This window comes from Mixophyes fleayi, chromosome 1 (genome assembly GCF_038048845.1).
Source record: "Mixophyes fleayi isolate aMixFle1 chromosome 1, aMixFle1.hap1, whole genome shotgun sequence".
Lineage (NCBI taxonomy): Eukaryota > Metazoa > Chordata > Amphibia > Anura > Limnodynastidae > Mixophyes > Mixophyes fleayi.
Genome location: NC_134402.1, coordinates 31390356 through 31417986, shown reverse-complemented (window position 1 = coordinate 31417986; position 27631 = coordinate 31390356). Strand labels below are relative to the sequence as shown.

General features: G+C 44.1%; 1 protein-coding gene across 1 annotated transcript in view; it reads right to left on the bottom strand.

Annotated features, from left to right (window-relative positions):
* Positions 1-18864: 18864 nt before the first annotated feature.
* Positions 18865-27631, bottom strand: part of LOC142120565 (equilibrative nucleobase transporter 1-like) — a 53986-nt gene continuing 45219 nt past the window's right edge. Inside the window, exons 9-13 of the mRNA XM_075194184.1 lie at positions 24857-25012; positions 24565-24666; positions 20963-21146; positions 19990-20113; positions 18865-19909 (exon numbers count right to left, since the gene is read on the bottom strand). Coding sequence (XP_075050285.1) covers positions 19787-19909; positions 19990-20113; positions 20963-21146; positions 24565-24666; positions 24857-25012 — 689 coding nt within the window. The 3' untranslated portion in view covers positions 18865-19786. The remainder of the gene's footprint in view (positions 19910-19989; positions 20114-20962; positions 21147-24564; positions 24667-24856; positions 25013-27631) is intronic.

Here is a 27631-nt window from a genome sequence, read left to right as displayed (position 1 = left end):
TCACTTAGTGCACCTTGAGATTGTCCATTCAGAAATAGTAAGCCGTCCATCTGTCCAAATTTTTTATTATTATTATTACCATTTATTTATATAGCGCCACTAATTCCGCGGCGCTGTACAGAGAACACATTCACATCAGTCCCTGCCCCATTGGAGCTTACAGTCTAAATCCCCTAACACACATAGACACAGACGGACACAGACAGACTAGGGTCAATTTGTTAGAAGCCAATTAACCTACCAGTATGTTTTTGGCATGTGGGAGGAAACCGGAGCACCCAGAGGAAACCCACGCAAACACAGGGAGAACATACAAACTCAAATAATAAAAAAAAAACTCAACTCATACAAATTTGACAGTTGCCAATACACCTGTGCACCTGCTGGTTGCTCTGGAAACTGTGAGAGTTAGTGAACTCTCCCTGTGCACCTGCTGGGTAAGCTGGAACATGTGACCTGCTGGGTGGTCTGGAGACTGTGACAGTTATTTGCAGCCACGTATATCAGTGCATCTTGTGGGGGGACCTTGCCCCAGCAATGTAACTTTGATGGAAGAAGTTATACATATATTATAGTGTGTAAAGAAATTGTATTTCATTTAATTTAGTGATTGATAATATAGTTATTTATTAATTATACTCCTTTGTTAAAATTTCTACATGTAATATAGTGTATAACAAAGTTATTGAATTATGTTAATAAAGTAATTTAGTCATTACATTTCAGTTTAATTTAAGGCGCTTACCGCCGGGTTTCTCTAGTCTATATATTAATAGCATAAGCACGACTTTTATGAGTAACTTATTTCTTTGATGCCGTTGTCTGAGCATGGTACATTATATACCAAATTAAAGGGTTGGTCTGTAGATTTGCAGAAAAATAAAAAGGATGTTATGGAGACAAACAGGTTGTCACAGAACTGAGCATAACATAATGGAAAGACAGGATACAAACAGCACAGAATGTGAGGCTCCTGTCAAACTGGTGTGGAAAGATGGTCCTGTCAAACACACCTTTGTATGAAATAAAGTTCAAACATTCAAACTGTTACCTTTTAGCTATCTATGTATTAATGGCATAAGTACGACTTTTATGAGTGATTTATTTCTATGATACCGTAGTGCATGGCACATCAAATGCCAAATTAAAGGTCTTGGTCTGCAGATGTGCAAAAAATATTGGCGTTACAAATATGCATTACCATTGTCCACTGTAAAATGTGACTGTTGGCAATACAACTGTGCACCTGCTGGTTGCTCTGGAAACTGTGACAGTTGGTGAACTCTCCCTGAGCACCTGCTGGGTGACCTGGAACATGTGACCTGCTGGGTGGTCTGGAAACTGTGACAGTTATTTGCAACCCTGCTGGGTGACCTGGAAGATGTAACCTGCTGGGTGATCTGGAAACTGTGACAGTGATTTGCAGCCATAAATATATCAGCGCGTCTTGCGGGGTCCTCAATCATAGACTGCTTTGCTATTTCATTATTCTTTTATCCTCACTTTGTTTACAGCAAATACGCCAAGAGAACGTCAACGTGGTACAAAGCTTACAGGTTGCCCACAGTGCACAGTTCAAAGATCTTACAGGCAAGAATATTATCGTCACAATCAATGTATAAGAAAAACAACTTATACGCTGCTTGCATTGGACATGACGTATTTGCCACAACACTAATCTTTGAGCCATATGGACGTACAATGTGTGAACTGTGGTGCCCTACACTTTTTGGTAGAGGAGGTTAATATGAAATAAAAGTTGACTATGCCCAGCAATGTAACTTCGATGGAAGAGCTTATACATATATTGTAGTTTATAAAGAAAGTATTTAGTTCTTCTAATATAGTGTTTTATAATATAGTTATTTATTCATTATACTCCATTGTTAACATTTCTACGTGTAATGTAGTGTATAAAAAAAATTATTTAATTCTGTTACTAGTAATTTAGTCATTACATTTCAGTTTAATTTAAAGCGTTTTTACCGCCGGGTTTCCCTAGTTATAGTGATTATCACACTATTATTGTTTTTTGTTTTATTGATTTTAAGATATTTGTACAACAGACATCAGTCCGTCAGTGATGACTACACATACGTTTCATGAATATGCAATGCAGTATGTAAAACATCCATAAATTCTATAACTGGCACGAAAGGAATTTCTCCCCATACAGGGCGTCATGTTCTTTCTCTCTTCCTAGGAATCTTAGACGTTTAGGATATCCGACGGTCCACAGCTGTTCCAGAAAGACAAGAGAGCGAGAACGTCTAAGTTCTCCAAGCCATTATGTAATATGATATGAAAAGGTTGTAATCATGATAATCCTGGGAATTTGTATTCATTTATTTACACAAACTATTCTGCCGGTCTCAAGTGGACAGCTGTGAAGTGTGATTTGCTGGAACTGCCAAGGATTTATTGCCTAAAGGAATCAGGACGTTATTAATAAAACAGGGATACAGCGTTATCCTGTCCTGCTTATGACACCACTCGTTACCTTGTAATTTATATATGTACAGCTGTCATTAAGGCGATATCAGCACTGATTTCCTAGGGGGTAATAACAATAGAAGGTTAGAAGCTGAGTCTGTCGATCCAATATGTTTTTCAGTGGAGAATTATGAATGGAAGATTATGGATGGATTGATTTGTAGTATTTCACTTGGATGTGAGAGCCTATTATATTCATTTTTCTCTCACTGATGTCTGTGTGTAAACACTTTTGTACTAAAACTGACCTGTTGCCAATTAGTGCAGTAGAATATTCATTAGGCAATTAATTCATTTAAACCCAGCCCTAAACCATCTTGTAACCAATAACTTATAACATTAAAGGGCATATTCAATTAGCCGTGATGTTCGAAGGAACAGTGCACATTTTCAGGTACTATGGTACCTCAATATCGAGGATTTCTCCTCATACCTTTATGGGGGGTAAACAGAAATCCGCAATGTTGATGCCTTGGGGTCGTCCTTGATTCCTCCCTCTCATTCAAGCCTCACATTCTGTCCCTCTGAAAATCCTTCTACTTCCACCTTCGGAATATATCTAAGATACGTCCCTTTCTCACCACGGAAGCCACGAAAACCATTGTTCACTCGCTTGTTATTTCTCACCTTGACTACTGTAACCTCCTTCTCTCTGGCCTACCTGATTCTCGCCTTGACCCTCTTAAGTCTATCCTCAATGCTGCTGCCTGCCTCATTTTTCTCTCCCGCCGATCTGTCTCTGCAGTCTCCCTCCAACAGTCACTACATTGGCTCCCCATACCCTACCCTAGAATTAAATTTAAACTCCTCAAACTCACTTTTAAAGCTCTTAGTCAATCTTCCCCTCCCTACATCTCCAATCTCATCTCTACCTACACTCCTATCCACCCCCTCCGCTCTGCCTGTGACCGCCGCCTCACTACTTCACTGATCACCTCCTCTCACTCTCATCTTCAGGACTTTGCCCAGGCTGCTCCCCTGCTGTGGAACGATCTTCCAGGTTCCATCAGGTTAGCATCTACTCTCAAAGGCTTCAAGCGTGGCCTTAACACTCATTTCTTTATTCAAGTCTATCAGTCCTCCTCATAACTTCCTTGTCATGGCTCTCTCCCCCAGTTAGTACCACTCTATTTGTGTCTCACCCTTCCCTTTAGGATGTAAGCTCTCATGAGAAGGGCCCTCTTTCCTTGTGTGCTCCTTCTACTGTTCCTTCACACTCTGTACCTCTTGGCCTACTTCGCTAGCCCTGTTTTCCCTGTTTTCTTAAGCTTCGGCCTTCTTCTCGCTGATTTCTACCATCCCTTTCACTATCTGTCACAGATATAATCTGATTTGCTTTACCCTGTCACCTGTGTTTGTATATATATTTGTATCATGTTGTGTCTAGTTTCTCTGATTTCTGTATATGTGTCACGAGCCGCGGCGGTACTCACAGCCTCCGCGGCTAGCTTCCTGTTGGCCCCAGCGTCCCGGCCTTCACCATGACGACCGGGACGTCACTTCCCCTTCCTACCCGGCCGTCACCAAGGCAACGGCCGGACGCCTGTCAGGTAGCGCTGCGTCCCGGCGGTGTTGGAAGCCGGGCGCATGCGCGAAAAAGGACACAGCCTGGGGGCTAATTAAAGGGACTGTTAGTTACAGGCATTAGCCTGCATTTGTGTTAATCTATCAGGGACCAGCCCTGATTGGTCTGGAGCCATATGGCTCATTAGTCTGCAGGGGTGCATGTAAGTTCTTATTGGGCCAGCTGTGTATTTAAGGCAATGAGGTCTGCGGCCTCATTGCCGGTTATAGCTTCTTTGCTCCAGTCTGCTGACCTGCTTGTTCCTGTTCCTGTATTCTGATACCGCTACTGATTTCCCGTGTATGACCTTTGGCTTTGAATTGGACTTTGCTTGTGTATCCTGTGACCCTGATCTCTGGCCTGTTTACCGTTTCTGCTATCTGCCTGTGACCCCTGACCTCAGCTTGTTTACCGATACCGTTGTCTGCTGCCGGCCCTTGACCTCTGCGTGGACCTCACTCCGCTTGCCTGGGTTCTCCCCAGCCGGTACACACTTCACGACCCTCTGTCAGTCTGCGGCCCAGTCTGTCCCCACCATCAGGGGCTCCAGTGAACACCTGATTGGCAGAGTAGACTCCGGGTTGTGTTGTCCCGGCTGGAGGGGTTCCTAACAATATGTAATGTACGCCGCTACGGATCCTTTCTGGCGCCTTATAAGTCAAAGATAATAATAAAATAATAATACATAGCCGGGGAGTGCCTTCATGACCACTCTGGATGCACTCCGCTACTCATTGAATATGCTCCAACTGTGCTAGACCTTTTACATAATCATATACATATACATGGTCTGACTGGCTCACAGCGGGGAGCCGGGCTATCCTCCGGTAGGCCCCGACCCAAATCGCTTCCCTCTTCGTTGGTGGGGGGGGAGCGGACATTTTAAAAAAAGTTAAAAAAACATACTCACTTGATCGCGCCGCCGGCGCCCCTCCTCCCTCCTCTCTGCTCTGTCTGCTCTGTCCGCACTGAATGTCGGGCATCGCAAGAAGAAAGAAGAAAGAAGACAGAAGAAGAGAGAAGAGAAGAAGAGAGAAAAAAGAAACCGATAGAAAAGGTAAGTGAAGGAACGGAAGCAAGGGGGGAGCAAAGACAGCATAGGCTGCATAGCAGAATGTGAAGGGGGGAGCAAAGATAGCATGGCAGAGTGTGAAGAGGGGCAAAGACAGCATGGCAGAGAGTGAAGGGAGAGCAAAGGCAGCATGGCAGAGAGTGAAAGGGGAGCAAAAGCAGCATGGTAGAGTGTGAAGGGGGGTAAAGGCAGCATGGCACAGAGTGAAGGGAAAGCAAAGGCAGCATGGCAGAGAGTAAAAGGGGAGCAAAAGCAGCATGGCAGAAAGTGAAGAGGCAGCATGGCACAGTGTGATAAAGGGGGGCCAGAAGAAGGGGGGGCAAAAGCAGCATGGAGGGCGCAGTGTGATCATAACGAGGCACAGCATGGTGATTAAGGGGCACAGTAATGCGTGTGTGATGGCAAAGCGGGCTTGTGGCAATGTAATGTGTGTATGGTAGGTGGTGGCTAACTAATGGGTGCTATTTTGTTTGTGGGGTGATGGTGGGGCAATTTCATTTTATAATGGGGACTACTAATATAAAATGGAGTGGTTTAGGGGTTATTAATTGAATGTTGGGCTGAGTTTGAGGAGCATGAGGTCTATTTAGTAAATGTGAATAAGAATTATTTATTGGCAGTGATGGTTGCGGGAAATAGGTACATTTATTATACGTAAATACTATTAATCTATTGCTGGGGCTGTTTTGAGGGAGGGAAATAGGTTTATTTATTAAATGTGAATACTATTACTTTAATGTTGGGGCTGGAGGAAGGCCTAAGTGTTAATCATGGGTCCTATTGATTTAACATCAGGGCTTATTGGAATTTTCTAAATGTACCCATTATTTTTTTCCAAATAGGGCCCCCAACATTCCAGGATCAAGACAAGCCGCAACTAAAGAAACCAGCAGCCACAGGTGGTGAAAGTGACAAAAACAGGTAGAACAGTCTGTCAAATGTTCTGATTCTAGTGGGACAATTCCAATTTTTGGTTAATGGTCTGCCCAATCTAAGGGGCAAGTCACAACTGTGTGCTCTTTATATACACACTGCAATCTTTATATACTACACAATGGTGCTAGCTGTCCTTCGTGGGCTGACCACTCCCACTCTAGTGTCTGGTCTTGCTGCTATGATGGCGGGCCACACCCCCTCTGGTGGTTCCCTAGCATTGCAGTCCCCCGGTGGGCCCTTCATGCCCCAGCCCAACACTGTTTGTATAGATAAAAACATATTACCCTACATGATTTACTATGAAGTACTCATTGTCCTGCTAGTCAGGTAGGCCATTATATACAATCAGATTACAGCCGTATGTCTTCCACTGAGTTGCGCATTGACTGTATCACTGATGGATTTGGTATCCATAAAACATGGTATAAAGATGTGATTATCTTACAGTGAAAATACATAGCTGAATTCAGGACTAGTGGGCTAGCAGATGGGCTAGCAGATAAAACCCTGCAGACCCTGTTACGACCCCTAAGTGTGTGTGCAAGCTCAAGGCAGCAAGTTGCATGCTTCTTTCCTGTAACTGTGTGATGGTATGACAATGTAAGGGAATGGAATGTTATATCACATAAGTTTTCCAGAAGTCCTTTTTCTTTCTACTAGAATTTTTCATTTCTCAGGAACAGGTTCTTTATCTCAGTTTGAAAATTCCCCCAGATTACAGTTCTGCACTAACAAGGCACTTAGCAAGCATGGAATGGAATTTCTGCATTGTGTGACTGTAACAGGGATGCTCTCCATATTGTATCTTGGTCACAAGGATGCTGAATTCTACTGCAGTACACGTTAGACAAACTGTATCTCCACAGTATTCGTCAAGACCGAATTTTCTGTTGCTGGTGCACTGGTACAGTGGCGCACGCAGGGGGGTTTCTGAGTCTCCAGGGGAAGCTGCAATAACAGGTTGGTGAGAGCAACACAGTTTTAATAAGTAATATGTCATGCCAGTACACGTCCAGCCACACACCCAGCATGGCCATGCCCCTTAACACTGTGCGGCCACGCCCCTTTGATGGGGCGCATACAACCTCTTTCCTAACCATTTATGGATGGAACCCCAAGAAGTTGTTGTACCAACGCCCCTAATTCCTTCTGGTGGCATATTGTCTAAATGTTACTAACAAAGCATGTTTAGTATTTTGTAGTTTGAAATAACTAATTGTATTATTTTTGCGTAATAGTATTAATCCATCATGCTTTTTGTTCTATGGGGGTTTGTTATGAATATGCATTTTTTTCAAGTCTACTACATTATTATAATGTTCTTGATTCGCTCCATTTATTTTAAGTCCTGTACTCGTCACTGTCAGTAGGTCTCATGACTTCAGCGGCTCACGCAGGATTTTTAAGGGGTTTTCCCCCCCCCACCCAAAATGAGCCCCAAAAACCGAGAGAGCTGCTGCGCATGCGCACCCGCTCCGTTTTGGCAGCACTGTACTATACAGCAGCAGCAGAAGCAGCAGAAGCGTCCGCAGCGGTGCTGTATACAATTCAGCACCACCGCGGACACTTCTTTGACAGCGCCGCGGCTGCTGTATAGTACAGTGTCGCTATGTTGGGGCACTTCTTTAGCGGAGGGGAGGGGAGGGGTTTCTGGAGACCCAGAAACCCCCCTGTGTGCGCCCCTGGACTTATTGAGCACGATACCCCTCAGTGGTAGAAGCAATGTTCAGCAAGAAAACAATTAAGAAGAGGAGGTAAGTGACCAGCTCATCTCACTTACCACTATTGTGTCCGTTGAAAAGATGTTAAGCTCAGCTGCAGAAAATCACAGCAGGCTCTTTAGGTACGACTCGTCCCCCCAAGATAGAAAGCAAAGCATTGTCCCGTTCTCAATAGACGTCTCTCATCCCTTGATTGACCACGAGATACTGTTGCTCCATCTAACAGGCCCACTTATTTAGTTTAATATATAATTAATGTTGGGGGAAACATCCTAAGACCAGTTTATTTGCTACTGGTGTTCTTAAACTATTCAAGATTGGTCGCTACAAACTGAGGACATTATTATTTAGTGCTGGAATGTTGCAAAAGGTTTACAGAGGCCAATGTGCTTCTCTAGGTATTCGTAATGTCCATAAAGTGTGCGAAAGTGTGTTTTCAATTGATCTTCAGTTCTTCAATTATCCAATGGTCTAGTGTGGATTAAGTTGCAGGCCTCTCGAAGATCCAGTTATGCAAAGATCTTCACAGACATATTGTTTTCTAATACTTGCTTTATTAAGTTCCCCATGGTCAATACAGGACCATAATGTCCCATTTTTTTTCTTGACAAAAATAAGGCTGCTTACTTGAGAACTTTTAATTCTGGTTCAAACAGAGAATACAACTGAAAGGTAACGGGTCTTCAGGCAGAAGTTCAGTGGAACAATCATAGAGATGATTTGGAGGCAATTAATGAGCATTCTTATTAGAGAATGTTATGAAGATAACAGGTTTATCAGTCCCATGTATGTCCACCACATGCTGGCTGGAAACACAGCCAGCATGTCAATCTAGAGATTAACCAGTCCCATAGGCAAAGCTGTTATCACGTATAACTGTACTTTTATTATTAAACATTATACCAAAATAAAAATACATTTTACACAATTGGCAGGCAGGTTTAACAGACACCCGTCCCTTACCTCTCTAGCCCAGAGAACTGCAGTCACCTTTGCTCCATGATCCGTGAGTGCTTGGCCCGATTTTCTACCCCTCTACCAGTGTGATAGGAATCTGACACAAAGTCTCCATGCTCCAGCAGGCCCGCCAAGCTATCAGACTCACTGGGTGATGCGCTAATATATCACCCCTCAAGGATTGGCAGCTGTCATAATGGGCTGTTACAGTGCTGTCCCTTCAAAAACGTACACCGCCCCCCTGGAACCCTCACTGTTATGACTTTGGCCTGTATAGCTGGTCACAGCTTAGAACAATGGGAACCTACTCAAGCTACTCCCAATTTAACCCCTGGCATGCTTTTCCCCTGAGTTTCAGCTTCCACTTGATTATGTGACTTCCTGTCTCAGTGGTGGGACAGGAGCCCATAACCCACCTAACAGCTTAATAACAATTTGTCACACGTCGGTCCCATAGCTAGGTGCCGGCGTTGTGACTTTCCCTTTAAGAACTATGATTGTGCTTGCTTCTGCTTCAGAGACATTACTTTTTCGCAGGTGTTCCTTGCTACCCTGATTGGGTCCTCCTCCCGAAGCTTATTGGTTCTAGAGTACTATTTTAACCTCCTGTGATTATGGACTCATTGCCTGATCTTCGTGTTACTCACGCTGCAGTGGGTTCTGGCTGTATACCTGGACTTTCCGTTGTTCATTACCTGTTCCCTGGATATTACCTGCTGCCGAAGTTACCTATTATCGTTACTCTTCATCGGCTCAGCTGTATTCCTCTCTGCGGTTCATCTACAAGCCGAAGTTACTTTCTGTTATTCATCTGCACACTGAACTATTTCGTGAGTTGTCTACTACACCTGTGCTTATATCTGTCGGCTCAAGTACTATTCTATCCGGCTGACTATATTGCTGCACTGCGATATTGAACTACAATCAAGTTGTTTGTCATCTGTAGTTCTACGTCTGGCACAGCTTATTATTACTCTGCTGTTTACTTATTGCTGGACTTTTACTATGAATTGATTGCCGAGCCTGTAGCCATTTCTTCAGCTCAAGTTGTGTGCTCCTGTTCAGCTGCTGCCTATTGTAGTGAACTCACCCTGTACCTGTGAACCGGATCATCTGTGACCTGTAGTTCTACGCACGGTTCAGATTCTCTTCACCTCGCTGTTACTTCTAGGTAACATCTTATTGCATGTCTCTATCTACACCCAAGTTCTTGGATGTCGTATAACGTTTCCTGTTCCGCTAGATAAGAACTATTGTGATACCTGTAACCACTTGCTAGTTGAATCATATTATCATTCCGGATCAGCCAAGGTCTACATACTATTCTAATTGGACTTTAGCTGTATCAGTGATTCACGTTCATCTGCTGTGTGTTTCCTATTGGATCCAAGTGTTCTACTTATCATCTCTGCGTTGAACTGTTATATTGCCTATTTCATGCTATTGCCAACGGTTACCAACTATGAAGTAACATCTGTGATTATTCCTTGTAATCTGATGAACTGCCGTGTGCTCGGCTCTGCTGAGATATATATATATTTATATTTTAATTGCTGTTGTACCATCAACTAATATACTACGTTGCAACACTACCATCATCTCCTGTGTTATTGTTATCCGTGATGCTTACGAGTTAAGAACTTTAACCTGTGATTATCATTGTGCCCTATCTCCACCATCCTCTACTGATACCATCTAAAATAGAGGCAGGGGATCCACAAATTATTCTGAGCCGTGACACAATTACAATGCAAACACCTACACTACTCCCTAAAAGAGAAACTGTGACAGAGTTTCCACAATATGCCACATAGTATACAGGGCATACAAGTACATATATAATATAATATATAATATTTAAAAATAAATTGTGTATATATTGTGCCGATCCAGGGCATATGCTTAACAACTGTCCCCAAAAGAATCGAGAAATGCCAAAAGTCTAAGTTATTCTGGAGAGGTCAAATTAGGCAGTATTAAATCCGCTCTTCAGTCAACCTTACCTGCAGTGTGTTCTTTTCCTATTATATTGTATGGCCCTTCAGGCCCTATTCATTCCTATGCCTTGTTGGATTCAGGAGCCGCTGGGAATTTTATTTCCCTTTCTCTCGTGTCTCAAGGTTCCTTGGCTACATCCTTCCTAGAGCATCCTGTATCTGTTTCTGCTATTGCTGGATTCCATATTTGCAATGGTCTTATTAAGAGATGCACTCAGCCTATTCTCCTGCAAATAGGAGCACTACATAAAGAGATGATATCTTTCCATGTTTTACCATCTTCTACTAGTCCAGTCATCCTTGGGCTGCCTTGGCTCCAACAACATTCACCACAGATGGATTGGACCACTTCTTATCCTGGAGTTCAAACTGCTTCCAAAATTGTATTTCACGTGTTCATCCCCTGGCCTCTACTAGCATTTCGTTTGAAGTCAAGTCTAATCTCCTTACAAGTCAATATCTATCATTTCTGGATGTTTTTGACAAGACCAGTTCTGAACAACTTCCTCCTCATCAAGCATGGGATTGTCCTATTGATCTTCTACCTGACCATATCCCCCGCGAGGTCGAGTATACCCTTTGTCGCTGCCAGAGACTCAAGCCCGAATCTGAGGGATGGGTCTCTTGGACCATGCATTGATTACAGAGGTCTTAATGCCATCACAATTAAGAACCGATACCCCATTCCTCTCATTACTGAACTGTTCGACCGTATAAAGGGGGCCAAGATATTCACAAAGCTAGACCATAGGGGAGCTTATAATCTCGTTAGAATCAAAGCAGGCAATAAAGAGTTACTTGCCATCTAAATAGCCTTGGAAGACTGGCGTTATCTTTTAGAGGGAGCTAGATATCCTGTCACTATTTTCACGGACCATAAGAACCTTTTGTACCTAAAATCTGCTCAATGCCCAAATCCTAGGCAGGCTAGGTGGTCTCTCTTCTTTTCTCGCTTTGGACATTCGAATTACATTCAAACCTGGAGATAAGAATTAAACATGCTGATGCTCTATTTCAAGCTTTTTCTTGTGATGCCAAAACCGAAGAGGTAAAACCTAGATCCCAAGTGTCTACTAACATCTGCTCTGACTTCTGCCAGTACACCACCACCTGGGAAGACTTTTGTGCCACCTAATCTTCGAAGGAGACTTCTGACCTGGTTCCATTCCACTCGCCTTGCTGGTCCCACTGGAGTACGTAAAACCATTGAATTGGTTTCTCGAAATTATTGGTGGCCAAAACTTCATTAATCCCGCTGCCTGTCCCGGACAAACCATGGACCCATCTTAGCATGGACTTTATTACCGACCTACCTCCTAGTAAGAAATATAACACCATCTGGGTTTTGGTAGATCGATTTTCGAAAATGGCTCATTTCATCCCACTAATTGGCCTTCCATCTTCTTCAGTTCTTGCTATACACTTCATTAAAGAAATATTCCGACTGCGGATAGGAAACGTCGAGCGGCACCTGCTTTCAAGATAGGTGACAAAGTATGGCTTTCCACGAAGAATATCCGTCTCAAAACCGCTTGTATGAAGTTTGCTCCTCGCTTTATTGGCCCGTTTACTATTTATTTCTAAAGTTATCAATCCAGCATCTGTGAAATTATCGTTACCAGCTGCTCTTCGGATTTCTAATTCTTTTCATGCCTCTTTGTTAAAATCGCTGGTCATCAACCGCTTTTCGTCTACCCATACTTCCTCTACGGTACCTGAAGTCCATCTGGATCAAGAATTCAAAGTTAAACAGATACTGGATTCAAAAGTCTGTAAAGGAGGATTGAAGTGTTTGGTAGACCGGAAGGGTTTCGGTCCTGAGGAGCGCTCCTGGATCCGCGCAGTGGATGTCCATGCTCCAGTCCTGGTCAAGAACTTTCACAAGAGATTTCCATTAAAGCCAAATCCTAAGTGTGCTGTTCCCACCTTTAAGGGGGGGACAGTACCCCCTACTGTCACACGGCGCTCATTCGGCTTCCATAACCAAAGAATAAGACACTCACCTGTCCCTCATTAAACAGACTTCAGCCCTTAGTGTTGGATCTGCACATGCGTAGACTTAGTGCCTGTCTGTCTGTAGCAAGATTCCTATTGGTTCCTGGTTCTGGCTCTAGACTTTAAAAGGCACTTCCTCCCTTTCCTCTGGGCCTGTTGATCAAGTTACCTGTCTGATTAGGATCTTGTCTATTCCTTGTGCCTCCACCTGGATAGTCAGTGTCTCTGCTGTGTGTTGCTGTTCCACGGGCTATACTGCTCAAGCTGCACCTGTCTCCGCTGTGCTGCTGTTCCACGGGCTATACTGCTCAAGCTGCACCTGTCTCCGCTGTGTTCATATACCTAAGTTGCATTGCCATTTCCATTCTGCTGCTGGACTGTTCATGCTATTACTACTATTGAATATACCATTATATTGCTAAGCTGTATTCATTCATGTTAGGTTGCTAGTGGAATTGCTCACGTTGTTACTACTCTCCTTGTGTCAATATACTAAAGACTGTTCTGTTCAACATCCAGTCATCATTAAACCGCTGATTGTATTGTTCATCCTGCATCTGTCTTCAATGCGCTGTTTGGTTGTAGAACCTACATTTCAACATCACCAGTGTGTTTATATATCAGTTACTAGCCACTCCCCTGGGACCTTGCCTAACACTCCTAGTAGGGACTGTGACCTGCGGGCGAACGCTGCTAAATCCAAGTCACCTTGCGGTGAAGACCATTCGCCCGTTAGACTCCGCGCCCTGCTAGGATTATTATTATTATTAATAATTATTATTAATTTTTATTTATAGGGCGCCACTAGGTATCTGTAGCGCCGTACAGGGACAGACAGAAACACGATACAGGGTGAGACAGCACAGTACAGTTAACAGAAAGCACAGTAACTCAGAAGCTCAATGAACAGCTAGATTAGAGGTGAGAGCCCCCAGCGGGGTAGAGACAGGGGCCGGAGGACCTCACGGAGGAGACAAGGAGCTGGAGAGCAGAGTTAAGGGGGTGGAGAACAGAAGGAGAGGAGGCCCTGCTCGGAGAAGCGTACAATCTAAGGGGAGGGTAGGACGGACAGAGACACAATGGTAGGAGGAGGGAATGGGGAAGCGGAGGCAGAGACGGAGAGGGGGGGGAGAGGAGAATGAAAAGGTGGGAAGTAGGAGGGGGACAGGAGAGGGAGGGGGGTAGGGGGAGACTGGGAGGAGGTCAATGGGTGGGGGAGTTAAGGGCTTTAAGGAAGAGGTGGGTTTTTAAGGCCCGTTTGAAGCTGGACAAGTTGGGGGAAGTTCTGATGGAGCGGTGGAGCTGGTTCCAGTGGAGGGGGGCAGCACGGGACAAGTCTTGGATGCGAGCATGGGAGGAGGTAACCAGGGGGGAAGAGAGGCGGCGGTCTATAGCCGAACGTAGAGGGCGGGATGGAGCGTGAATGGAAATAAGGTTGGAGATGTAGGGAGCAGTGGAGTTGGAGAGGGCCTTGAAAGTAAGAGTGAGGAGCTTGAACACGATTCTGTAGGGGATGGGGAGCCAGTGGAGGGATTGGTAGAGGGGGGAGACATAAGAGGAGCGGTGAGAAAGGAAAATGAGCCGAGCGGCTGCATTGAGTACGGAGCGAAGGGGAGCGAGATGAGAGTGGGGGAGGCCAGTAAGGAGGAGGTTACAGTAGTCCAAGCGGGAGATAATAAGAGAGTGGACATGGGCTTTTGTGGCATCTTGGGAGAGGAAGGGCCGAATGCGCGCGATGTTGAGCAGCTGGAAGCGGCAGGATTTGGCGAGAGAGAGGATGTAAGGGACAAAGGAGAGAGAGGAGTCCAGGGTGACGCAGAGGCAGCGAATTTGAGAAACAGGGGAAATAGTGGAGTTGAGAACGGTGATAGAAAGGTCGGAAGGGGAGGGGGAGTGAGTGGGAGGAAAGACAAAAAGTTCGGTTTTTGTGAGATTGAGTTTGAGGAATCTAGAGGACATCCAGGAGGAGATGGCGGAGAGGCAGGCGGACACCCTAGAGAGGAGGGAGGGAGAGAGATCGGGAGAGGAAAGGTAGAGTTGGGTGTCATCCGCATAGAGGGGGTACTTGAGACCAAAGGAGCTGATGAGTTCACCGAGGGAAGAGGTGTAAAGGGAGAACAGTAGGGGTCCGAGAACAGAGCCTTGGGGAACCCCTACTGGAAGGGAGGAGGGGGGGAGATAGATCCGGAGGTGGAGACGGAGAAGGTACGGTCAGCAAGGTAAGAGGTGAACCAGGACAAGGCGGAGCCGGAGAGGCCAAAGGATTGAAGGGTGTGGAGCAAGAGCGGGTGGTCAACGGTGTCGAAGGCCGCTGAGAGATCCAAGAGAATGAGAAGGGAGAAGTGGCCCCTAGCTTTGGCAGAGAGGAGATCGTTGGTGACTATGGCCAGGGCAGTTTCGGTGGAGTGGAGGGGGCGGAAGCCAGATTGGAGAGGATCGGGGAGGGAGTGATCAGAGAGGTAGGCGGAGACGCGGCTGCAGACGAGCCTCTCAAGTATTTTGGAGGCAAAAGGGAGAAGAGAGATGGGGCGATAGTTGGAGAGAGAGGTGGGGTCGAGATGAGGTTTCTTAAGAATGGGGGATACAAGAGCATGTTTGAAGGAGGAGGTGAAGATGCCGGTGGAGAGGGAAAGGTTGAAGAGGTGGGCGAGGTGGGAGCAGGTGGCAGGGGAAAGGGAGCGAAGGAGGTGGGAGGGGATGGGGTCCAGGAAGACGGAGGAGAGGATGAGATGAGAGAGTGGACTCCGCGCCCTGCTAGGAGTAACATTTAGTTGGGCAGGTCTAAGAGTCCAGAATACCAAACCATGATAGTAATACAGACAGACAGAGAGGTAAGCATGCCCTTCTCTCAAGCTTGCATAAATAAAGTAAACCGTTTTGCAATCCCACAATAATCACGGGATGCTAGGAGACCTCTACGGAGACAATTGGCAATGTGATAGATATATAGGCTAATGCCCTATTGGTCACATTAGAGACCCTATCACGCCCCATCCCGGCCTTAAGTCTGGTGAGCAGCAGACACACTAGAAAATCACATCCACAACTTGGTTAGTACTTATTATGAAATCAAAAAATTGTCTGCATATAACAATTAAGAACACTTGTGTGGTTTACATTTACCATGGTGGCCAAGCGTCCACTAAGCAGCCACTCAGCAATAAGCTAAACCCAAAGGAGGATGCTATCTACTATGTCATTTGTTCCGGTCAGGACATGTTTACCCCAGTTGCCCAGCAACCGTTCAAGATTAAGATAGACGAAAGAGCTGGTATCTAATCCAGAGGTTTTTTTAAATAAATACCTAAGAAATTCAGATATACCAATGAGGCAGCCGACACAATATTTTTATTACCAATGTGACGCTGGCGCCGCTTCCAAATGGCACATGTGTTAATTAGCTGGCAAAACTACATCGTTCAGCAGGCTTCACCAACACTGGGGAGACTAAAGAGGAGGGGATGAACCAGCCCACAGTTGTCAGGAGACAGTGATGGGGAGGAGTCAGATGGCGAGGGGGTGGGGTCAGTGACAGTGAGGGGGAGGAGTCAGTGACGATGAGGCGTAAAGCTGGTTATGCTTAAATCTCATGTTGGAGGACTGAGATATTGCCAGTAGGGTAAAGGTAGTAGGTATAGAGGGAGCTAGATCTCAAGGACTGCTTAATTGAATCACATTGCCAAAAGTATGTCCTTTCAAGATATCTGATGGCTATGTCTAAATAAGTTTGTGGAACTACAAATGCCAGAACACTATTAAACAGAGAATGAGTTTGTTGGTGCCCATTTTGTGTGTTATTTGCCAGCTATGAGGAGCAGCCACCTTGTGCTTCATAAGGATTCTATATTGCTCAAAGTGCACAACGTCAATATTTCTGCAAGTAAGGAGTGAAATTCGATCAGCAGGGACAAAAAGGACTCATGCTGTGATCCTAAAGGTTAACAGTACTGATTTCAAAGTCTGTTTGTGCATTCTAGAAATACAAAAAAGGTTAAAGGTCAAGAGCGCTCCATCAAAGACCAAGACAAGCACCTACTAATTACTTTGTTTAGGGTGAATGGGTTGTAGAGTGTGATAAGTGTAATAGAACTTTTGTGATGAGACACTGAAAACTGATACAGGCACATGATTTAGTGAATGGTATTGCTGTAGCTAAAAGATAACATACTTAAAGTCTTTTTGTGTTATTTAAGTTTAAATTAAAGCCTATTCATGTTACCTAGGATAAGGTACCTGAGGTACCTCACTAATAAGGCATCAGTAATGTACACAGACAGTAAAGAGAGGTCTGTTCTCGTTATTCAATTACATGTACTGCCGTGTTGTTGGTTTTCCAATTAATGGTCTTTTATTTCATGTGATAAGGGGCACAGAATAACGAGGAGCAAAGTGTGATAAGGGGCACAGAATAATGAGGGGCAGAGTGTGATAAGGGGCACAGAATAATGAGGGGCACAGTGTGATAAGGGGCACAGAATAAAGAGGGGCACAGTGTGATGAGAGGGACAGTGTGATAAAGGGCACAGAATAACGAGGGGCACACTGTGATGAGAGGGACAGAATAATGAGGGGCACGGAATAACGAGGGGCACAGTGTAATGAGGAGCACAGAACAATACGGATCACAGTGTGATGAGGGTCACAGAATAATGAGGGGCACAGTGTGATAAGGGGTACAGAATAATGAGGGGCACAGTGTGATGAGAGGGACATTGTGATAAAGGGCACAGAATAACGAGGGGCACAGTGTGATGAGGAGCACAGAACAATACGGATCACAGTGTGATGAGGGTCACAGAATAATGAGGGGCACAGAATAACAAGGGGCACAGTGTGATGACGGTCGAGCAAGGCTCCCGCTCGGATTTAAGGATATTGAGACTTGGATGGACCTAATGAGGCCCAGCAGTCAGGTTCCTGATTTAACCAACACCAAGCGGCTTCCTGGGGTGGGGAGGGCGCAACCTCACTCTCACAAGATCTCCTCAGTAAGGAGATTACTGTGCGCCGTGGAAGGACTGCAGTGACAGGCTCAGCAGCATTGATGGGGCCAGGGGCGCACCCGCCCAATCAATAATGCTGCTGAGCACTTTTAAGGGCCCCCTGGATGCCCGAGGCCCCTGGGCTGTAGCCCAGTTAGACCTCGGGTTAATCCGGCCCTGAGTGATACCCGTTGCCCATTGATACTGGCTGGCAGTGGTAAGAGTGTCAGATTGCGATAGCGAAAGGAGGATTGCGGAGGTACATGTTCCGGCACAACCATTGTTAAATAGATTTACCAATTATTTGCAGATAAAGCAGCAATATAGTCTGGTAGGGATCGCATGGCTGTAGGTTTTGATAGGTAGGGAGTAGCAGAATCTCTGTGGTCAAAACACCCGGAGATCGAGCATTTTTATACTAAATAAATAGACCCCAATATGATACTTTCAGCTTACTATGTAGCCATTTTTTGCTACCCTATGCCAAATATTATTGCAATGTTCCCTCTTCATCCAACTTTCCAAAATCTGCAGTCGGGACGTGGTTTACTGCTTCTGTGCCGAGCGACGGTGAATAGGGGATACCTCGTATCATTCTGACTGTTGGACAATGGTTCAGACAGACAGGGCATCGGGACAGACCCCAATAAATAAATAAAAGAAAAAATCTGCTCTGTCAGCTCTCTGCAATGTATAACAATAAATGGATACTTATTTTAAAGCTGTGATCCATTGTTTATTCTTCTCATATTTTCCCCTTATTTTCAAAATGTTAGCAGATATGTGGACACAAAACATAAACAGTGTAAATACATCAACAAAGGCAAACGTGATTCACCTTGACCTTGGTGATTAAACAACAAAAAATGTTCAAATTTAATCAGTGAAAATTCTAAATGTTCTCCCAGAGATCCCAAGATACCCCCCAAAAAATAGGCTCCAACATGGGTTATCTCCCCTTTAGGGAGTATATTGAGCCTTATTCAATATACTTTAAGCAGATTCGCCTCCATCTGTTCCTCTACGTCACAAACACTCCTCCCATTGAAATGTGTACATGAAATCAGAAATAATAGCAGATCTAGTGCATTACCTCTTTGCAAAATGTTCAATTTTTAATGGATAATAAAAACACATGCACATGGTAAAACAATATATAAAAAAACCCACAAAATCATCCAATATGCAAATGCAAGTCTCCCTACTAGAGAGGTAATGTGAAATTACAGTGTCTCATAAAGATGGTAGGTTCCTCGTGGGTTGTACTGAAGTCACCGGATATAGCTTCTCTCAGATGTTAAACAGGAAAGAAGGTTGGAACGTTCCCACACTCCACCAACGCGTTTTGACAGTGACTTAATGGTGTATGGGGGAGGGGTAGATTTGGGTCGATTTTATACCCGCAGTGTCCAATCACAGACTAAAATAACAATGCTTATAAAATCAATTACAAAGCTCGATAAATACAAAAATGTCTTATCTGAGTATAAAATATAATGAGAATCCCAATCTCCTTGTCTACTTGGATCACAATCCTTGTTGTCCGCTCGATTTAATATTCGTTTGTTTCAATCCGTTGTCAAGGAAGTTGATTTGCACAATTATAATAAAGCTATCCATATCCGGTCCGCAATTCAATACCGCTACTCTGGCAGCCTTCCGTGCACCGTTATTGTAAGAGGTTACCATATAACGTCTGTGGTTCATATGCATGTCACTTGCTTCAGTCAACTTCTCGTCTGTTGGTATTGAGAGAAGTTGTCATTGTGATGCAGAGGCCTCCGGAGTGCGCGCACTGGAGATGAATCTACTTTGTCGAAATTTTCACTGGCATGAATTATTTATTTCACATAAGGAGTTCCATATGTTTCAATATGAGGATTCCTCTTAGGGACATTTATTTTCCCATATGGTAGATATGTAATATTTAGAAAAGAACAGTTCTAAGCATACACATTTTCGACAAGGATGTGGCATCTGGAGAAGGTGCTTGCAGCTATTTTAACTACACCATATTGGGGTGTCCTACCTAAATCTGGACCTTCTGAATAACAAAATTACCCTGGTTCTTAGTACAATCCGTATTGTCGTTCTGTTGCTTCCCTTTCTCTCTTCTCTTGTTTGCAAACACGGAAAACATTGATTGGGTGGAGAATTGTCAGCAGCATCAGGATCAGTAGAGCAATGTTGACCTTAGAAATCAGGAAGATACGGTCATCAGTAACACGACCAACCCATACAAAAAGCAGGATCAAAATATCTGGTTACCTACATAGAAAGGGTCACCACCCAGGTGTGTCTGTATGATATGAAATACTGGATACTGCAGAGTAGCTATCAGTGCAGAAAGAGTCAACGCCAGTCCATACAGCTTTCCAAAGTATCTGGGTGGGAATCTAGAAGAAAAAAAAAAGTAACATACCTGCCGACATTTCATCATCATCAACGTTTATTTTTGTTGCGCCAGGAAATTCCGTAGCACTTTACAATTGGGGACTAACACAGTAATAAAACAATACTGGGTAATAAGGACAAAGAGGTAAGAAAGCCCTTGTGATCTCGCTGCCAATTCTTGAGGGTGTGACCGCGTGAAGCGCGTCATTAAGCCAGGACCTGCCCCCATCCACTTCACTAAGGAAGTGGACAGGTTGCTCTGCTGTCCCGGGAGAGCTCCCAGAAATGTGGGAGTCTCCCAGACATTCCGGGAGAGTAGGCAACAATACCACTGGAGATAGATAGATAGATTCAAACGCAGGATTTCAGAATTCTAGAGAGGGGTTTCCTCACCATGCCACCAATGGGCATGACCAGTATACATGGGGGTGTGTTTATAATTTTGACAGTGCTACCCCCATCATATACACAGGCAATACCTATCCCCATCATATACACAGGTAAGCCCCCTCATGCATACAGTGCCCCAGGCTGGGTGGGGAGTTTCCAGGCACCAGGAACCCTCCCCCCCCCCCCCCCCACACACACACACGGGTGCGCCCCTGATTAGGGGTATACTCAGTATACTCAGTTTTGATGATAATATGCCTTCAACATTAAAACATTTAAGCTATATTCTGATTTCAAGACAAGTACTTCACGGTGATCAATTGTATTTATGGCAAACTGAACTCAGATACATATAAGCAGAACCAGACTGGCAGAGCCTGCCGTGTGCCCTCCCCGTTTCCTTCTTGTTAACATATTTACATGTAATATTTTTATTTTGTATTTCAAATATTGTTGCTTACACTATAGCCAGGAATGCAGCATTTCCTCCATAAAGGAAGGAGCGAGTTATCACTTGGATGATGAACGTTGGATACAGTGCTGGGAGCGTAGGAACTGAGGCGCACACAGAGAAGAGCACGCACAGCGCAGTCGTCAGCGACAGAGATAGGATTGAGGAATGAAGGTCATCAAGTCTGTCTGTATCTGAGAAAAATAGGACGCAATTCATAATCAAAATTGTATGCAAATGATTGCATATACTTCTGTAACACTAAGCAACATGCCTGTTGTGACAGATGTAGATGAGACCGGTTTGAATTGCTAACCTGTCCTTATAAATGGGCATTATGTCATACTTGCCCACTCTCCCAGATGGCTACTGAATAATGGGTAGGTCTCCCGAGCTCCTGGGAGAGCATGCCGTTCTCCCGCATTGTGCCCACTTCCTTATAGTGGGTGGGATGGGGCTTGCAGTGAATCGCGTCATTTTGGCTCCACCCACTGTGGCAAAATTACACAAACTGTGTCATTGTGTTGGAAAAGGGGGCAGCAAAATTACACGATTCAAGCCCCCCTCCGCACACTCACTTCACCTACCCTCCAGGAGGGAGAGGAGAAAAAGTTGTCAAATATAGATTATGTTACTTAGGTTTATAACAAACTGCCTATAAACTTCAGGAACCCAGGGGCGCACGCAGGGGGGGGTTTCTGGTTCTCCAGAAACCCCTCCCCTCCGCGAACGAGCGGCACTGTACAGCAGCCGCGGCGCTGTCAAAGGAGTGTCCGTGGCAGTGCTGTATTGTAGTACAATACAGCAATGCCGCGGACGGTTCTTTGACAGCGCCGCGGCTGCTGTCCAATTCAGAATCGCCTAAATGGAGCTGCTGCGTATTCGCGCTCTCTCCAATTTTTTTTTTGGGGAGGGGGCAGAAACCTCCCCTTAAAAATCCTGCGTTTGCCCCTGGAACCCTGCACAAACATGATAGAATACCTAAATATATAATTAGTGTATAAATTAAAAACAAAACTCAAGTGAATTAAAGTTTACACAGACAGGCTTATGAAAAGTTACGTGAAATGCTATATACAAAGCTGACAGTAACTATATGTCATAGCAACCTGATATTATCAGTCAAGTTCAAATCAGCTAATATGGAACTGGTTAATGTAGGATACAGCACTGGTGACATCATAAGTGCTTTGCACAGAGATCTTACACAGAGCTGCTGTAAAGACCAGACCCCTCCTCCCCTGAATACAACAGCAGGACCCCTGGGTCAGATGGGGGTGGGAGCCGGGATGGGGTGTATGTGACAATCTAAGAGCGGAACATATATGCTCTTCCACCATTCTCCCTTTGTCACACATATACCCTGACCATTCTCCTCGTCACATATTGGGGGCGGGGGGGGGCAAGCACATGGACTGATTTACCTCCACCGTAGGGGGTGCAGAAGTGATGGGACCCATAGGTGATAGGGCTGGGCAATGTCACCCTCTCAAAGCTCCTGTTCTGATCTCCTGAGTTCGGGCCTCACTGCACATGTGCCGATCTGTACATGCTCCAAAGAGCACAGCAGGGGCATCTTCTCCCATGCATGCACAGAAGAGCGGAGGCCTTGGGAGAGTGGGCCTGCATCTCTGGGCTCTCACACAAATTTTGCTGTGGGGCACAGCAATTCTAATCAATGTACACAGCCTCACTAAATTCATAAGTTTCCCCAGAATCCTCTTGTATATAGAATCACTATGGATGCATAGCTTTCCATCATGCGGCCAAAGTCCACAGTAATTCTATATCATGTGTATATAAACCAGCATGTCTTGTCAGGGACACTTATGTCATGTTTGGACATGAGCCAATAGCAACAATGGCACGGGCAGTTGTTAATTGCTAGGCTAATACCGCTAGAGACTGACCATGCATCCTAAATGGCGGTGCATGCCATTAAGTAGGCCTCCACCATTGGTTTTCCCTGGTGGGCTTTCATGCCTCATTCCGACACTGTATTTTTGCAAGATTAATTTTGCACGATTAGTTCTCATATAGAACCAGGATGCCCATATGACACAAGAATTGCTCCACCTATAATTTCTAAGCAGCGGTATCTAATGGGCCTAGATGAAAAATCTGAGCCCACTCCCAGCATAGTCCATTTAATAAGAATTGCAATATTTCTATTTCATTGCAATATTCTCCCTCTTTACAAAATCTTATAATAACTGCTACAGAGGCCGATTTGGTTCTTAGCCAGTTGCAAAAAGAGGATCTCGGCTTTGCCACTTTTCCTAAATCTTGTGTTTTTGGATGTAAATGCTGAAAAAAATCTTTAGAATAATTTTTTTTTAACAATTATTCTTAATTAATCTGAAGTCCAGGGTTGTAAATTTATCAAGCTGTGGGTTTGAAAAAGTGGAGATGTTGCCTATAGCAACCAATCAGATTCTAGGGCCCGATTCATTAAAGATCTTAAATGAAGAGGTATCTTATTTCAGTCTCCTGGACAAAACCATGTTACAATGCAAGGGGTGCAAACTAGTTTTCTGTTTTGCACATAAGTTAAATACTGACTGTTTTTTCATGTAGCACACACATATCAACTTTAAATTTCAGTGTACAAATAAGCTATCAAGTATTTGTGTGCTACATGAAAAAACAGTCAGTATTTAACTTATGTGCAAAACAGAAAACTAGTTTGCAGCCCTTCCATTGTAACATGGTTTTGTCCAGGAGACTGAAATAAGATACCTCTTCATTTAAGATCCTTAATGAATCAGGCCACTAGTTATTATTTATTTAGTACTTCTACAAAATAACAGCTAGGGGTAAATGTATCATAGTCCGGTTTTTTCAACTCGCTGGAAATCAGCGAGTTGACAGCTAAAATTTAAAGCGACGCTGGCTTATAAAGGGAAACTTGCTTTTGCAAGCCAGCGCTGCTTTAAATTTTAGATGTCAACTCGCCGATTTCCAGCGAGTTGAAAAAACCGGACTATGATACATTTACCCCCTAGAATCTGATTGGTTGCTATAGACAACATCTCTACTTTTTCGAACCCGCAGCTTGATAAATTTACCCCCAGGAAAGTATTCATGGGTTAGAAGGAATAACCTGGGCTGGTCTTGAAAAACCAATCATGTGTAGAATGATACGTGGATGTGGTAGGGATGGCTTGTGATGGCCAAGGCATGATCAGTATTTTGGTATGACAATTTATGTACATTGTTTGACAAATCAGATTGATGGCAACAGTAGGTGGTGAAGAGGTTTCATGCTGGGTATATGGGCAGCAGAGCGGTTAGCATTGCTGCTCTCACAGCACTGGGGTCATTGGTTTAATCCTGATCAAGACCCTATCTATGTGTTTGTGTTCCCCATGTTTGTGTGGGTTTCATACATGCCGATAGGTTAACGTGAAGCTGGCAAAAATGACCCTACTGTGCATGTGTGGTAGGTAATTTAGACTGTAAGCACTAATATTGAAATGACTGATATAAATTATTGAATATACTCTGTATAGCACTGTTTAATACGGTAGAACTCTATATAAATAAACTTTGATAGTAAATAAAAAGATAATAAAATACTGCTCTTTTTATTAAACTTCCTGCGGTCATTACCTTTCTGTTTCCTTTTGTGTCGGTCCATAATTAGTCCATTCCACGGAGCGCACAAAACACCAAAGAACTGACACACCGCAAAGACATTTGTGTATTTACTTACTGTAAATAAAATTGGTGAAAATAAAATTATTCTCATGCATGTAAAACAATCACCAGATACAGGACAAATGGGAAACTATTTGTGGTGTTCATAAAAAGCAATGTGATACACAAACTGTATAGAGACGTCCTGTGCAATAAGGTACATACAGCTATTGGTAAAGGAGGGAAAACCCCGCTCCAAACAAACCTATATCTGGGTCTCCTCCGCTCAGTCGGGTGATGACGGGGTTCAGGGTTCCAATGAACAGCAAATTCCTAAGTTGCATGAGAGACAGCCAAAGCAAATGCCAGATGAAAAGTGATGAGAGAACACAGCTCCGGAATGAAACGTCAGCGGGCTTCTCTGCACAATGGCAAAATGATTGTTATTAAAATGGCATGGTGAACAATTCATTGTCGATCTTCTTACATTGCTACATTAAGCTACATTACACAGTAAGCTCGAAAAAAGACACACGACCATGAAGTACAATATTTTCGTAAACGTTAATTGTGTTGATCCAAAGGAAGATAAAACAAACCCCCCAGCATGATTTAAACCGCTTATGGTGGACCACATACAATACCATCTTTTACCTTTACCAGAGTAAACTTACAAACTATAATAAAGACACAGAGACTTGAATTGGCGTTTGAAAGATCAGGAATTTATTAAAGGTGAACCTGCTGGGGAAAATTGGTGGCCAATATAAACAGACCAATCAGCATCCAGGCCACACCTACCAGCTGTAAATTCTGTCCAAACTAATTTGGACCCAACTAGGTGTAAAATGCCAAACTCCCCCATTTGGCATATTAGCTGAGGCCCGCCCACCTAAGCGGAGCCCCTTAACCCCGAAGGGCTATTCTGACTAATTGCCCAATCCCTTAAAGGGGAGAGTGCCTACTACGCCTTAAATGTAACAAAATGGCCGCTGATTGGGCTGCTAACCGCCACTTTCAAACACAAGTACCAATACCAATACTATAAATATGGGATGGGTGGGTGGGTAACTACTCCAGAGGCAAGAGGAAGTCATATCCTTTTCCTATATGTTATAAGCCTCCTCTGGGAACCTAACCCCTCCCCTTCCGGTTCTACTGATTGGTAGCTCAGATTTTTACCACCACCCAGATAAGTTAACTCCTGGTATGCCTGCATTTTTTCTACTGCCTGCCCCCTCAGCGTTTATATCACCTCGGTCTCATTCAATCCCTCTGTTATATTTCTTCTTACAGTGAGATGGTCAAACCCGTACCCAAGATCTGGTCTAACTAGTGACTTATACAGTAGTCATTTTATGTTTGACTCGAATATATTTTATTCCACTTTTTAAGCATCCCAAAAATTCATTAACTTTTGCAGCTGCTGCCTGGCACTGTGTGCTACTAATTAGTTTTCTACCATTTAGAATTACTAAGTTTCTTCAGCCATTTCCCAATTGCATGCGGTTTAATGTGTAATATACACACACAATAGTTATAGAATAGATATTACCACAGCTTAGATACATAACTCTACATTTATCAACATTTTATCTGCCATTACCCGGCCTCGTTTGCTATTTTGTCCATAAAGAGCAAAAGCCGCATTCACGACTTTGTGCTATTTAAGAAAGGGTTAGCAGAGATTTCTCCGTCCTTAATCCCATTAATGGAGAATACTGTTAAATAGGGACAGGTACTGGAGGGGGAGGAATAAGTAAAGAAGACTTCACAGCGGGGAATAAGTGAACATGTGTACAGGGGGGGGGGGGGGGGGTGTAGCTTCTTTTAGTTATCTCCAACCTCTGGGCTCTCTGCAATGGGCACAAACCTATCCAGAGATCAACTTTGTATTGTATTGCATGGCAAAAAAATAAATAACTAAAAACACGCAAGAGAAGACAGGAGTATCAAACAAGATATTTAGCAAATGTTGCTTAGATATACAGTCCAATGAGTTAACATTTAAATCCACTTTCCATCAAACAATTTACTGAAACATCAGCTATCGTAAAAATTTGTGCTCTACATTTCAAATAAAATGGATGCAGAGTTATTTTACTTCAAGGCAATAGCAAGACATTTGTGAGTGAACATGGCTGCTGTGGGGGGAGGGGCTGAGTGAGTGAACATGGGGGGGGCTGAGTGAGTGAACATGGCTGTGGGGGGGGGCTGAGTGAGTGAACATTGCTGTGGGGGGGGGGCTGAGTGAGTGAACATGGCTGCTGGGGGGGGCTGAGTGAGTGAAGATGGCTGCTGGGGGGGAGGGGGCTGAGTGAGTGAACATGGCTGCTGGGGGGGAGGGGGCTGAGTGAGTGAACATGGCTGCTGGGGGGGGGGCTGAGTGAGTGAACATGGCTGCTGGGGGGGGCTGAGTGAGTGAACATGGCTGCTGTGAGGGGGAGCTGAGTGAGTGAACATGGCGGCTGGGGGGGGGCTGAGTGAGTGACCATGGCTGCAGGGGGGGGGGGGGGGGAGTGAAAGTTTGTTAATATAGTGTGTGTGGCTGCAGTATTTTAATTAGGCGTGTGAGGGAAAGGAGGATCTTAATATAGTGTGGAAGGTGGGCTATTTAATGGTGGAGTGAAGGTGGGGGCTAATTATTTAAGGTGAGGTGACAGAATATTTAATTTAATGCTGGGGTGGTTTGGGGCTATTATTTGAACATGGGGCTGATTTTGGAGAGGAGGGCTATTTATTAAATGTGAATATGAATTATTCATTGCCGGGGATGGTTGTGGAAAATGGTTATATTTATTAAATGTAAATGCTATTTATTGCTGGGACTGTTTGGAGGGAGGGAAATAAGTTTTGATTAAATGGGTATACTGTCAATTTAATGTTGGGGCTGGTTGGAGGGAAATAGGTCTACTTATTAAATCTGAATATTATTGTTGGGAATGGGGGGAGGCCTAATTATAAAGCGTGAGTGCTATTGATTTAACAACGGGGCTGGTTGGAGTTTTCTAAATCTCATGTACCCATTTTTTTCAAAATA